The sequence below is a fragment of the Corythoichthys intestinalis genome, chromosome 15 (genome assembly GCF_030265065.1).
Source record: "Corythoichthys intestinalis isolate RoL2023-P3 chromosome 15, ASM3026506v1, whole genome shotgun sequence".
In the NCBI taxonomy this organism is placed as follows: Eukaryota; Metazoa; Chordata; class Actinopteri; order Syngnathiformes; family Syngnathidae; genus Corythoichthys; species Corythoichthys intestinalis.
The window spans coordinates 29295761-29310664 of NC_080409.1; the positions used below are offsets into that span (position 1 = coordinate 29295761).

General features: G+C 38.8%; 1 protein-coding gene across 6 annotated transcripts in view; it reads left to right on the forward strand.

Annotated features, from left to right (window-relative positions):
• Positions 1-14904, forward strand: part of larp1b (La ribonucleoprotein 1B) — a 43516-nt gene that overhangs the window by 23236 nt on the left and 5376 nt on the right. For 3 of the 6 annotated variants that reach the window (XM_057859191.1, XM_057859187.1, XM_057859190.1), the window contains 9 exons: positions 3876-4048; positions 6212-6571; positions 7742-7856; positions 9875-10044; positions 10516-10622; positions 12252-12412; positions 12486-12630; positions 12698-12807; positions 12870-12997. In XM_057859191.1, coding sequence (XP_057715174.1) covers positions 3876-4048; positions 6212-6571; positions 7742-7856; positions 9875-10044; positions 10516-10622; positions 12252-12412; positions 12486-12630; positions 12698-12807; positions 12870-12997 — 1469 coding nt within the window. The remainder of the gene's footprint in view (positions 1-3875; positions 4049-6211; positions 6572-7741; positions 7857-9874; positions 10045-10515; positions 10623-12251; positions 12413-12485; positions 12631-12697; positions 12808-12869; positions 12998-14904) is intronic. The other 3 variants (XM_057859192.1, XM_057859188.1, XM_057859189.1) reach the window with 2 other exon arrangements.

Below are 14904 nucleotides of genomic sequence, written 5' to 3' on the forward strand. Positions count from 1 at the left end.
TTCATCGTTACATTTTTCCCTATTTTGTTTTTGCTTCTTTATTTTCAAGTCAAAGCAGAAGATGCAAAATTTTAAGCATACTTTCCTTTTTATTTGACCCTTTAGTTTTGAATTTTTTAATTTCATTTTCTATTTCATGTGTAAAAGTGCAATTGTAATCATATTTTTATAAATTGACTTTTCCTTTTCACTTTTTTTTTTTTTTTTTTACCATATTTTTATTTTTTAGTCAAATCAAAAGATGGATAAAAGGACATTTCTAATATTTTTCCATTTTAATTTTCGCTTTTAGCTTTGCATTTACGTTTTTTTTTTTTTTTTGGTTTTTCATTTTGAGGTCAAAGCAATAGATGCATCAAAGTAAAAAATAATTAAGTAAAAGTTTTCGTTTAGTTTTTACTATATCTAGGCGACATGGCCTTAGAGTAGTAACACCTGGGGAAATGCTAATATTCCATCATTTATCCATAAACGCATGCCTTTTAGTTTCATATCATGCCACTTTGTGTAATTACACACATCGCAGCACCAAGAAAATGATAGAAATTTAGATCGATTGTCAAGCTAAAACGTCCGGTGCCCGAGATACCGGAAATCTAGCATATAGTGTGCGTGACATCACAACTAGGAAACACCCGGCTGAGTGCTTAGTACTGAATGGCGACGATGATGGCGGACAATTTTGTTTCTAGTTGCAGCGACGAATCCGACGTAACGAACGTTCTTCTAATGGTGACGAGGAGAGTTATGAACCTTTCTTTGGTGTTTTGGGTTATCAGTTTGAGCCCAAACAAAAGCCAATGCAGCCTAATGAAACGATCATTGAGGGGACAAATCACACTGATGAAACACCAGCAACAGATCGTGTGGGAAACACCGAATGGTTTGTTTTGCTTTTCTTTTTGTGAAGCTGATACACTGTGACCGCAAAATAAATTAATGTATAGAATAATTATCATTCATTGTGCTATCATAGGTTTTCGCTCTGCCAACAGACACAAATATGAACGGGATTAGAGGATTTGTTGTATATATTTTACGAGCGATAATTTATACATGTGTCCAGTCCTATATCCAATGCGTGATATGTTTATTATAAAAGAGTACTCACTCTGGCCATTTCGAGCTTGGCTGCTCCCCTCCTTTGCTTAGCCTGGGGTGGTCTCATCAGTGCCAGTCATCGTCCTCTTTCTTGATGTCTCGGGACATTTGGGTGGCTGCGCGTGTATGGTGGGCACCACATCTGCTTTCAGCAGCAATTTCTTAACAAAACCTGATTTCATTTGTTCACAGTTCGAATAGCTTTGAGGTGTAAAATGCGCACCACACAAAACCGTGCTGGAGGCTGGGTCTGCAAAATTAGCCCTCTTTGCACGGACAAACTTTACTCATTGTCTGCGTAGTCCAGCTCTTTTTCTCGCGTCCGGGAACTCATGGGTACTACATTGCGACAAATGGCTATTTGTACACCAAATAGCATGACAGGTTTTAACCATTTTAGCGATTTTTTGATAAAACACGAACGCAACTCTCTTGTCGATAAACAACGATGGCACCTGCCTCGACCTTTTGTTTCCTGGCTGTGACGTCAAAGCTTAATTCGGCTGTTTCCGGAATATTTAAGGAAATGTTCGTAATTTTCAATCTATTTTCGATAATTGCTCATGAATGTGATTTTTTTTGTTAACTTTATTAATATTTGTTATCTTGCCACATAACTGTTCTATTGATATCTCACAGCCCCTTAGTATTATAATTCTCTTTAAAAATCTCAAAATTGTTTCGCCAGAAATTTGATTTACGATTTTAGTCCCCAAAACTTCTGTCTTAATATTTTTTTCTCACCCTATATGTGCTGTCCCCCACCAAATATAAAGAATTGTACTCTTTCTCATGTAATTATCCATTAAATATGTTTGCTAGATGCCCTGTTTGGGGGAAAAAATCTTTTTTTTTTTTTTTTTTTTTTTTTTTTTTTTTTCTTTTCTAAAACTCAGACTTGTACATAAAATTGATTTATCACCCAGGCCTATTTTTTAGGTTTTGTTCTATGTATAATTCTTTTTTTTTTTTTTTTTTTTTTTTTAATTAATAATTGTTTTAAATTAATACATTTATTTTTATTTTTTACTTCATGTTCCTTTTTCCTTTTTTTCTTATGTCTCCATACCTTTTACTGCCTTTGCGGGTTAAAATCCCTGTTCTGGGCTTCCTGTGTGAAAGTACTATGCCCATTCACACCGTTGAATGCAAATATTGTCATACGGTCCTTTGGCATGAATGAGCCGTCGTTTTCTCGTATTACGAGTCTTTGATCTCAGACGCAAATGTTGTGGCATTTTCCTTTGATTATCATGAACACACACACACTGGCACTCACATGATTGTTTTTTTAGGGACCGGATCCTGAACACACCGCCCTTCTGTTTCACGCACAACAAAGAATGTGTGCTCATAGGCTGATCAAAGTATAGCGTAGTGTGTTTGGGGCTCAACCACCTTTTTCAAAATGAGATTTTTTTTCTTGCGGGATAAATGGAATTTTATGAAATAATCTGAGTTTTTTGTTGTTGTTGCTTTTTGCCCAAAAAAAAATCTCGCCAGGAAAAAGTAATAACTTCATGAAGAAACTTCCTCGTGGAATAATCTTTGTTTGGGGGCTGACAGCACAAATAGGGGGAGAGAAAAAAAAATCTAGCTACCCCTTTTGGGACTAAAAATAAAAAACATGCATGCCGGTGCTCGTGCTTCCCAAACACCAGTTGGCTTTCTATCAGCAAATGAGCCACATCTTGCGTCACCAGAATTCGTCATTACGTCAGCAGTAAACAAGAGTAGGATGTGAATGGGGGGGGGGTGAAAGTCCAGAAATGTTTTTTAATTTTTAAGTGTAAATGAGACAGCAGTGGAACATGCTTACAAGCTGACAAAAGGGGGAAACTCCTTCCTAAAGCTCATGTGTGCATTTTGCCCAAGCTCGGACCCCGCAGCCTTGTATGGGATGAAATTTCTCTCAAAAATATTCACACAAATCTATCCGTGGCTTTGTGTGACACAGCGGTGCAACACACAACAGGCCGTAAAAAGAGGAAAATGTTCTACCTCCTAGCCATTCCAAATGCTCCTTGCTGCACAGGGCTCCATGTTTGCGGGTCAAATCTAGAGAGTCTGGGGCAAACGTAAGCCTTGTACCCAAGTTTTGAGTCACTTTGTCATCCTAATGAATGACTGAACGCGTTGCATGCAGCATTGTCACCGTGACGTCCATGCATCGACGGCCATCAGAGTAGACTGTGCTAAATGCGTCACAAAATGTCGGGCTTCTTTTCTACACCCACGGAGAGACTGTTAATCATTCAGTAGGGTCAGAAGGTGTCTCAAAATGGTAATTTTGTATTTTTTAATCTATTTTTAAATTCCTAATTTTCAATACAAGCCAAAAAAAATTGAAAAATAAAAGTTCATATTTCCTGTTTTTTTTTTTTCATATAAATGGGAAATAGGATGTATTTATGAGCTGATTACATAATTAATCACTGAAACAATCGGTAATTAATGCACTATCAAAATAATTGTTTGGCATAATAATTGTATTGAATAAGTTAATAGTAAATATTCTATATATATATATATATATATAAATACGGTATATATTTTTTTACTTGCAGAAAGGCAAACATGGGTAAATATTTATCCTTAAATTTTAATATTTTTTACATCCCTGATTTCTGTAATGTAATCCATAATCAATGTGATGTATATAAGAATTGATTAGTTGACTAATCGCGAAAGTAATCTGTGATCATTAGTTGAGTATAAAAATATTTGTCTGTGACAGTCCCAGTTAAGTTACAAATAGGTATTTGTGTCCACAGCTTCATCGCCAGTGAAGGAGACCCAGACTAAACCTGGGGAGATTAAAGATCCTGCAGAGGGGTCCCAAGTTAGCAGCCAAGCGCCAGTCCCTCCTCTGGATGCTCCCAAAGATTCCCCCGACGCCTGGATCCAGGTGGAGAAACGTCACCGACACACGTCCGGTAAAACAAAGGTATCCAAACCTAATCAGGGTGTTTATTTCCTGACCTATTTGCAGTGTCAGATGTACAGTAGAATATTTGGAACAATGTGGACATTGATGTTGCCACAAAGATTTATTTTGATAGTCAACGATTACTTTTGCGATGAGTCGACGACTCGTATAGAAATCATGTTATATACTGTTGATTAGAGCTGGGAATCTTTGGGCACCTAACGATTCGATTACGATTACGATTCAGAGGCTCCGATTCGATTATAAAACGATTATTGATGCACCCACCCTCCTTTTTTTTTTTTTTTTTTTTTTTAAATTAAATGTTTTGTACATTAGTTCCAAAATTGTTCAAAAATCCTCTCAGGCTAAACCAAACTACTATTTCAGTATCAAGTTAACATATAGCAGTAAACAAATATACAAAAATAACAGTCAATAAAAAACTCCAGTCCCCATTCTGTAACAGCAGCTTTAAACTACATTCAATTAATTTAATGTTGTGAATCAACTGTTAAAGTTGTTAGAATTGCTCCCGTTATTCCATAATTTCCCTTTTGTCTACTTTCGACATGTGAAAGTTTTAAAACTATTTTAAAGATAGATTCAAGTCAATATTTTACCGATTTAGGAGTATTTTAGATAAAAAGTTAATTAGGTTTGCTTGGAAGGTTCGCTACAACAACCTTGCAGGGAAGTGGACTGCTTTAAGATGGCGGCCGTTTACTAACGCCTGCATCTAGCTTTTTGTAGATGTGCTGCTCACGCTACCGAATCAATTGTGCATCTAGTCCTATATAAATGATATCTTCCATTACATTGTGTGGATGACGTCCTTTATAGCAGCTTTTCGGCAGCAGTCAGGTATGTTGTTGTGTTTTTTTATCTCGTGGTATGAGTTGAGCTACTCTCGCTGCGTTCTTCCTCGTTGTGCCCCAAAGACCGCGCGGCGCGCTGAGTGTGTTGTACTTCCGCTTTACTTGGCATATTTCAATAATCGGAATTTGGATGTTTGTGAATCGTTCTCGAATCTTCCACGGCCGAATCGCGAATAATCTAAGAATCGGAAATTTTGCACACCTCTACTGTTGATTACATTTTAGCATTGGAACTATGTGCTGGGAACAGTTGCACTATGAATATTATGGAAATGTAAGTGTGTGATGGCTTTATAAAGCATACACAGTTGTTGGCAAATCTCATTTGGATTCATTACCAAGTTAGACCCCCTCCCCCCTTTTTTATTTTTTAAATATTTTTTGTAAAATAAGATAATATTTACTGTCTTCACCCTTTTATCATTCATTAAAAAAAAAAAAAAAACTTTATTTTTTTAGTAAAAGAATATTAAAAATGAACTACATTACAATATTTTTGTCATTCGATTTTTAAACTAAATATATATTTTGTAATTTTTAAATTGAAAATCGTTTTCCCTTTTTAAATTTGATTTGTTTTTTGCTTTTTATTTTTAAAAGGTGCAAAGAAAATGAAAATAGATCTCGTTTTTATTTGAATTACGAAACATTATTATATTTCCCTTGTATTTTTTGAGAATGTTTTTTTTTCCATTTGAAGTATAAAAAAAAAAAGAATGTTTGCGTATTTGTATTTTACACTTTTGTTTAATTAAAACATACAGTGGGGAGAACAAGTATTTGATACACTGCCAATGGGTTTTCCCATTGGCAGTGTATCAAATACTTGTTCTCCCCACTGTATATTATGGAATAAAAATATTGAGGTTTTTTTTTCCTTTTGAATTAATGACAAAGAAGAATACAATGTAAAAGGCAATATTTGCTATTAACTCATTCAGTGGATCATTTTGGGTGCCATTGAGAGAGATGGACAATCCTTGCCAACCTTCCCAGTCCAAATGGATTGGAAGTCTTATCGCTGTGAATAAATCGATTTTCTGAACTAACACCGATCAGGTATATAATAAAAAAACAAAATACGGAATGCAAACGAAAATGTAGCTGTGTGTACATCTACATTTAAGCCGTCGAAAAAATTGGAAGTTTTGTAGATTTTTTTTTTTCTAAGCGTTCTCGGCGTTAATATGCTGCCATGACTCTGTGGCCAATTTAATGGTAGTTCATTTTAAAAATACCTCTTGTTAATCTCATCACTGTCATGAAATAATGGGCTCACAGTGTAACCGACGATGCATTTCAGGACCGTGGCCAAGCACCGCCCTCCCAGCAACAGGAGCGCAGCGTTGCTGAGCCCGACCAGGAGGAGCTGGACTTCATGTTTGACGAGGAGATGGAGCAGATGGCACCGCGCAAGAATCGCTTCACTGACTGGTCGGACGAGGACGACTCTGATTACGAGCTGGACGACCGAGACGTAGACAAGATCCTAATTGTCACGCAGACGCCGCCGTACCTTCGCAAGCACCCGGGTGGCGACCGCACTGGCCACCGCGAATCGCGCGCTAAGCTGACCGCTGACCTGGTCAAGGCCATCAACGACGGCCTATACTACTATGAGCAGGACCTGTGGAAGGATCAGGAGCAAACCGACTGCACCAAGGTAACTATTCCAGCACCCCACAACTGTGTATTTTTTGTTGTTGTTGTTTTTGCCAAATTGTTTTGTGTGGCCCAAGAAAGCAAATCATGTGGTTTGACTTCATGCTACACAAATTTGAGAATTTGTACTGCTTTTGTTGTTTTTTTCTTTAAATATAAACTTTTTTATTATAAAAAAGGATAATTACCCTATTTCCTTTTTAACTTAAAAAAAATCCCACTTAATTTTTTATATGGAATGGTGATTTATATTTTTGATTATATTTTTTCAAAATTAAAAGGAATATTTACCCCCCTTACCCTCCCAATGCCTAATATGCCGCACCAAAACACAATAATCACTGTACAAAGGGACACTTAGACGCTGATTAGCATAATTGCTAACTAGATTAGCACTCCGTGCTAATTAGTAACATCTCGTCAACAAAAAATTTAAACAATACAAATGGCTTAATTTACTCACATTTGACAGATGCACACTGGATCTAACAAAACACATGACTCAAGACAATCTGCATCTCTTGACAAGTCATAAATAATATAAGCAATTCGACCTGCGTGTAGCAGTGAACTCTCTCTCGCTGGTGCGTGTGCAGCCTCACAAATAAGAAGGACCCAAACTATGGACTTGGAGTACACTTATGATTAGTTGCTGACAAAAATCCATAATCACATTCGTTGGCAAGAAATTTATTCATCGATTAGTTGTTGCAGCGTTAATGTGGAAGCCAGGTCTTTTTGAAGTCTTGCCCTATAAAGAGTTAAGGATCCTATTCCTTTATTATTTATTAAAACTCAATGATTGCCAATGACGAACAACGTCCAATCCATTTGAACTGAGAGGACCAATGGATTGGATGTCTATTAATAACAAAACTGATTTGAATTGAGTGCTGAAGGACAAACAGAGCCTCGACTGGTTTTCTATTATCGTCAATGGCACTGAAAGAGTTAAGATCAGTTTTTTTTGGTGTAGTACATGACACATGGGAACCTTCACGCCTGAACACACACGCACACACACGCATGCAAGGTCACTCTGCGTAATGTTCAAAGTCCCCCTGCCATGTGTCACTCACGCCCGTCATGACTTCTTATCAGCCATTTTACAACCTGTGATGAGAGCCCAAAAAAGAGGAAGGGGGGAAAAAAGTCTTCCGCTGTTTTCCAGCAGGAAGTGGAGAACTTCAAGAAGCTCAGCGTCATCAGCCAGGATGAGTTTGACACGCTCACGCCAAAAGCGCCTGTGGACCCCAACCAGGAAGCACCGTCCCCACCACCCACTGGTGAGTTTAGCCACAGAGGTGGTTGACTCGTGTATATCACATAAATAGAGCTGTAGATACAAAAAGTCGACTCGGCAGCGTTAGTAATCGCCAGCCATCTTAAAGCAGTGGAATTCTCAGGAACGAACTTAGAGGAGCAATATGTGAGATTTGCATTTCAGGTATTTATTAAATGATCCTAATATTTCAATAGACATTAAAAAAACATGTTTTCTGTAGATAGTTCTAACACATTTCTCAATCGTTGAGCCGAAATGTTCCCATTTTAAGTCAATTGTCAGTGTGTAAAAATTGTTATTTTGTGTTTACAATGGATGTCTCGGCCTCCACCAATCAACCAATTACGAGATAAGTTCCTTGTCTTCGTCTAGGTTTATATATTGTGCACTTGTACTACAAGTACATTTACTTATACTACAAGAATGTGTACTTAATTGTACTCAAATGTGGTTACTACAAGGACGTGTGCTGGCCTGTACTTGTAGTACAAGCACGTGTGCTGGCCTGTACTTTTAGTATAAATATACCAAACAGCACAGCAAAGCTACCAGTGCAATTTCTCCAGAAATTGTATTTTCTAGTTTCTGGTTGAAATGCAACATTGGTACAATAACGCAGCTCGATTGTCCATTGCGAAGTACTTGTCCTTGAGCAAGACACTGAACCCCACGTTGCTCCTGGTGCTGCGTCACCAGTAGTTGGATGGCGAGATAGTGTAAAGCGCTTTAAGCGCCTCGGAAGGTGGAAAAGCGCTATATAAGTATAACACCGTTTACCATTTATCTGGCAGTCCGAAAGGGGAAGTTGTGCGCTTCCAAATTTTGATCCTGGTTGCAGGACCATTTTTGGCCACCAACATTACATATTCTCCTTTAAGGGGAGTGATTGTCTTCACTGGAATACTGTACTCTTAACTTCACAAAGTCTTGACACTTTTCAAATGGTTTGGTTTAAAACAACCTGCATTAACATGGCTTTAATTCAGGCTGGATTATGAAAAATAAGTGTGCAGTTAACTTACTGCAATATAAAAAAAAAAACAAGCTGTCTGAAAGCTATTTGAAAATCAGTTAACAAATGAGCTATTATAGCTATTTTAAAATATACGCTCCATTGACCATAATGTTATGTTTATTGAATGCGACTGACACTAAATGGCCGACAAGCGCTAACAGCAGTTCCGATTGGCTAACTGTGCGCATTACGCATCGAGCGCTATATTATATATATTAGGGGTGTGGCACTATATGGAAATGGTGATTTAGCAATACTTTGTATCCCAAAAGTTTATCGATATGCTCCCGCCAAAAAAACCATTAACTCATTGGCTGCCGTTGTTGGCACTAGACGTCCAATCTGTTTTGATTGGGAAGGATGAAAGAACATTCGTTCCCCCAAAAATTGGACATTTAGTGCCATTATTTACTCTGAAACAAAAGCATTCACAGCCGGTCTTTCTGGTTTTGGGGCCATTTACAGGTGACTTTCTGTTAATTTTGCGACATACCAAGATCACTCCCTGTTCAGTAACCCAGGATCAACAGGACATGAAATAAACGTCTGTTCAGCTTGAAGTGGGAGGGATGGCAGCAGATGAATGAATGTTCAGTTATTCTCAGTTCAAATGGATTGGACATCTACTCATGATAAATTCATTAAAGCCTTTTATGGTGAATTGTATCGTGAAGTACAGAGAGCAGGGGTGCCCAAGTCCGGTTCTTGAGAGCCCCTATCCAGCTTATTTTTCATGTCTCCCTCCTTTAACACACCTGAATCAAAGGATCAGCTCATCAGCAAGCTCTGCAGGAGCCTGATAACAATCCTGATTATTTGATTCAGGTGTGTTGGAGGAGGGAGACACGGAAAACAAGCTGGATAGGGGCGCTCGAAAACCGCACTTTGGCACCCCTGACCTAAAGGTTCCCACCTGTAATATGCTGTATATGTGATTGATATATTTTATATGGGTTGATGGGTGCACCTTATCGTCTGCTTGACCTGACTTGGTGCAATTTCAGAGCCAGGCGAGATGGAAATGGCCCGCTCGCTGCCTAAAACGGTGCCGGAGTCGCCCAGTGTCCACCCTCCCAGGACCCCCAGGACACCACGTACCCCTGGGCGCCAGGACCCCAACAAGGCACCGCGATTTTACCCAGTGATGAAGGAGAGCGGTGCCGTTGACGGACAGGTAAAAGAGTGAAATTAACTCTTTGGCAGCCATCCATTGAATTCTTAAAGTTAACATAATAATGATAATAAAACAAAAGATTGTTTCGGCGCGCGTTTGAGCCCCGTTATCTTAATATTATCTTAATTGGCTACCATTAATGATAATGGACTTCAAATTCATTTAAATTCAAATTAAGAAATTCATTTTTCAAGTTACTTAAACATAAAATAAAAAATAAACAAAATCACTGAGGTCCTTGGGCATAGGGGCACTTGTTTCCAGTTAACCCATTGGCTGACCTTGACGGCGATGGGCGTTGAAAGCATTTGAATTTAAAAAATAAAAAAAAGTTGAAAAAGTTTTTTGAATTGATGAAAATGAAAGAAAAACTAAGCACTTTGGTCTTTAGGTTGGACACTTGAGCCCAGTTGACTCAATGGCTGTCATAGTGTCCCATAAGTGGTCCTGATGATAATGTTGGCCTTCCAGATGCCCAGGAAGAAGAAGACTCGGCACAGTTCCAACCCACCACAGGAGGCGCACATAGGCTGGGTGATGGACTCGCGCGAACATCGACCGCGCTCTGCCTCCATTAGGTATGATGCACATTTTTTTTCTAGAGCTGATTTTTTTTTTTTAATTGGATCCAAACTTTGCTGTTTTAGAGTAAAAACAAATTTTTGTTTCTTTTGGCAATGATATTTCTGAATTATTTTGTCACTTTTAGCCCTTTTTTATTTCATTTTCATTAAAAACCCGCTCCTTTTCACCCGATTCCGATCCTCTGAAAATAGCCCGATTTCCTATCACGTGATCGGACAGGGGACATCCCTAAAGAGATTATTTACTATTGTTGGTTGCTACTGACGGCAATAAATGTCCAATCCATTTTGACTTGACTGGCAGCAATCATTCAATCGAATTCGAATAGTTTGGATGTCTATCGCCGTCTGTTGCAGGCATTAAGTTGATTTATGACATTAACAGCTGTTGAACAGTACGAAGGTTGTTGTTTCCTTAGTTTCAACATTATAAATTGTAATATGCTGACGTTACGATGTGGCAGCCAGTAATTGTCATCTGTTGTTATTTTGGAGTCATTACAATAGTGTACTGCACGTAACAAGTCACCTTTGCTCATTAATATTCATGACGTTAGCAACTGTTGCTAGTGGGGTCAAACTTGCGTTTGTCCCTCATGCTAGACGCATGTAAATAGTGTACGAACGAGATGTTTACTGAGCTAAACCTACCAGTTCTGTCCGAAAATGACAGAATTTGGTGCCAAATTCACTGGTAACAAATTCATTGGTAACAAATGTTCAGTTAAAGAGACGGCTTGAATGTCGAGGGGGGAAAAAGAGCCGACCTGATCCAGAGGTAGCTTTTTTATCGACACCTTTTTCTTGTGTGCGTTGCCTTACGCCACTGACAATGACATTCTCCTGTTTCAACAAGCTATCCTTTACCACCATATGCCCTGTGTGTCTTATATAATATATCCTCTGGTTGTCAATGTCTCTGACCATTCTTGAGGGTAATTTATATCACTATTTTTGTGTAGCAATCGCAAATGCTACGCAGTGACAGCCAATGAACACTTTTAATTTTTTCATTAATAACAAATCTTAATTCTATTAATTTATTTACGCTTCCCCCTTACTAACAGTGGCAGTCAGATACCATTTTATTTTTTTTCAGGTCATTCATTGTCAGACAGAAGCAGCAGGCAAAACGCCACGCTAGAAAATAAGTAAATGTATCAAAATGGCTTACCTCTTCGGGGCAGGCAGTGGATCAGCATTGTGATCTGTAGACCATGGCCCCCAACAAAATGTTAACTGCATATGAAGGTGAATGGCTTTACCTTGCTGGCGTTAAACTGGTCTTTTGGACGTCCGCACAAGTTGATCCATTGTTTACATGTTTTCCTAAGTTTTTGCCATCGGGAAGTGTATGAAGAAACCATCTTTCATATGTCGTAATGTCTAGTCGTTTCTACAAGTTCCGTAGCAGCAGTGTTTACTCGGCATGTTCTTTTTTGAAAGATTACCGGCAGAAAACAAGCAGTACTAGCATGGATTGTATGCAACCGCGTTTCTATGTTGACCCCTTTTCGGTTTACGATGGTGACATCATGCAGCCTTGCGGTCTAAAAATGGTATTCGTGCGGTATGCTATTGAATAAAACCTTTTTGCCTGCTGTTTGGCGGCGGTCCCCACAGCAGCTCCAACGCCTCGCCCTCGGAAGGTGCCCCACTGACTGCAAGCTATGGCTGCACGCCGCAGTCACTGCCCAAGTTCTGGCATCCCTCGCACGAGCTGCTTCGGGACAACGGCTTCACGCAGCAGGGTTACCACAAATACAGACGACGCTGCCTTAACGGTACAGTCAACGAAAACGGGAAGGTGCTGAAGTTCGCAGCCCTTATCTTTGGTGACTGATCTTTACTTTTCAGAGCGTAAACGACTGGGGGTGGGCCAGTCGCAGGAGATGAACACTCTGTTCCGGTTCTGGTCCTTCTTCCTGAGGGACAACTTCAACAGGAAGATGTACGAGGAGTTCAAACAGTACGCGTTGGAGGACGCCAAAGACAACTATAGGTGAGGACATTTTTGTTCAAATGGGAAGCAAATGACAGGCATGTGAGTTGAGACGTTTTTGTTCTAGGTACGGGCTGGAGTGTCTGTTTCGGTACTACAGCTATGGCCTGGAGAAGCGGTTTCGATCAGACCTGTTCAAGGACTTCCAGGAGGAAACCCTGAGGGACTTTGAGAAAGGTAACGGACACCATTTTGAAATGAGAGTGAGTCTTGATTGAGTGGCGGGCGGTCCCTTGCAGGTCAGCTGTATGGGCTGGAGAAGTTCTGGGCCTTCCTCAAGTACTCAAAGATGAAGAATCAGACCATAGACCCTAAACTGCAAGAACACCTCTCCCAGTTTAAGAACCTGGAAGATTTCAGGGTGGTGGTAAGTGGAAGGCAACAATACAAACGAGGCATGCCCTTGTTTTTTTTTTTTTTAACTTCTCATCCGATTTTTTTCATGGCAATTTCGATCAAATACCTGTATTTTTTAGACTGTTAAAAATAATGCAAAAAATGATGCAAACATGATTACGGATATCCTTTTTGTTTTGGTTCACAAAATGAATTGTACAAACTTTCTCTACCAACCAGGTCATAAAAATCAAATAATAAATATATACATCCTAAATCAATAAATTATAATACAACTGTTAGACAAATAGTCAAAGATCAAGAAAATATTTTGCTGCTAACTTTATGGGATGCCTGCTGTAAATGAAAAATCAAGGCTGTTTTTTTATATCAAAGTTAGCCCCGTGCTGGTTCCTCCTCGACAAATGCGTTGTTTACAAGTACTGTACAGTATTAGACGATTCTCTCATACTATCCTTACTTTTTAAAGACTACCGTATTTGTCCCACACAGCGGACATGTTTGTCTAGCGGTTTGATTTACAGTATCCGAAAAGCACGACTGTGCTTAAAACATAATTGAATACTGAATCAGGTCAGATTCAGTGACCAAATCAGGTCGGGAAAACTCTACTAGAAACAACTTGTTTGGCTGATTTGAAACTAGAATTCCTTCAGACCCTCTTTTAATATCATTAATGAACAAAAATTACTGCTGTCAAAAAAAAAAAAAAAACTCTGCCAGGCTTCCAAAGTATGACTCTGGTGACATAAACATGTCATCTGTTCAAACCTTTGAATTTGTACCCAAGAGGAACATTAATGAGCATGACAGCACTGTCGATATCTCACAAAATGAGCAGCAAAGGCAAAATGAACAGGAAAGATGGGATGAGATGAGAGTAGGAAAAAAAATTTGTGTTCTGACCAAACGTTCTACAAGAGGCAAATTTGACACCCAAAGTACTACTGTGCGCTTTCAGCTTGTTTTGTTTTAGATGCATACAGACAAAACATACTAAAGATGCTTGAAGAAAATAGTTAAACCTAGTAATATCAAATAAGGGTGGTTTAAAGACGCTATGTGGCTATTGTGGTCAACAGATCAACAATCTGCTTTAAAGCTACCACAAGAAAACACAAGGCTTAAAAGTATAAAAAGAAAATACATGCAAAAAGTTTTTTGAGGCAATGAAAAGGTACTAAAAGACTCAATAAAAACACAAATAGTGAGTACCCTAATTTTCGCACTATAAGGCACACCTGACTATAAGCCGCAGCCCACCAAATTTGGCACGAAAACAGCATTTGTTCGTAGATAAGCCGCACTGGACTATAAGCCGCAGCTGTCCTCACTGTATCATGGGATATTTACACCAAAAGATATTAACTGGTACAACCTTATTTGACAGCGGCAACATACGACCGACTGTCATAAGACCAAATGAACCATCATTAAACTTTGAACCAATTAGTGCAGAGCTTTATTGCTTCAAGAAGCTTCATTTGGCCATCACTGCTCCCTAGGGGGAGACAGTCAACCTCTGCTGCCACCTGCTGTTGACATCCAACATGCCTCTTAGCATGCATTACAGCGCTACAGATGTAAATATCAATTATAAAATCATGTTCTGTGCTAAATATTTCTTCAGTTACTGTTCCAATTGTTTCATCAATTGCTAGTTATGGTATTTGCTAACATTTTATTTGACAGTGGTGCCAAGACTGTCATTACACAATCATAATTATGACATGTCTCTGTCCTGAGCATTCATGAATGCTTATAACAGATGTCATTAAGTGTTATCCGGCAAATGATCTCACTTTTGAATGGATGCAAAAGATCCAACATGGACAAAAATTGAGTTAGTGACATAATTTGCCAAATGACACTTAATGACATAAGCATTCAGTAATGTCCATGATAGTGTCATGTCAT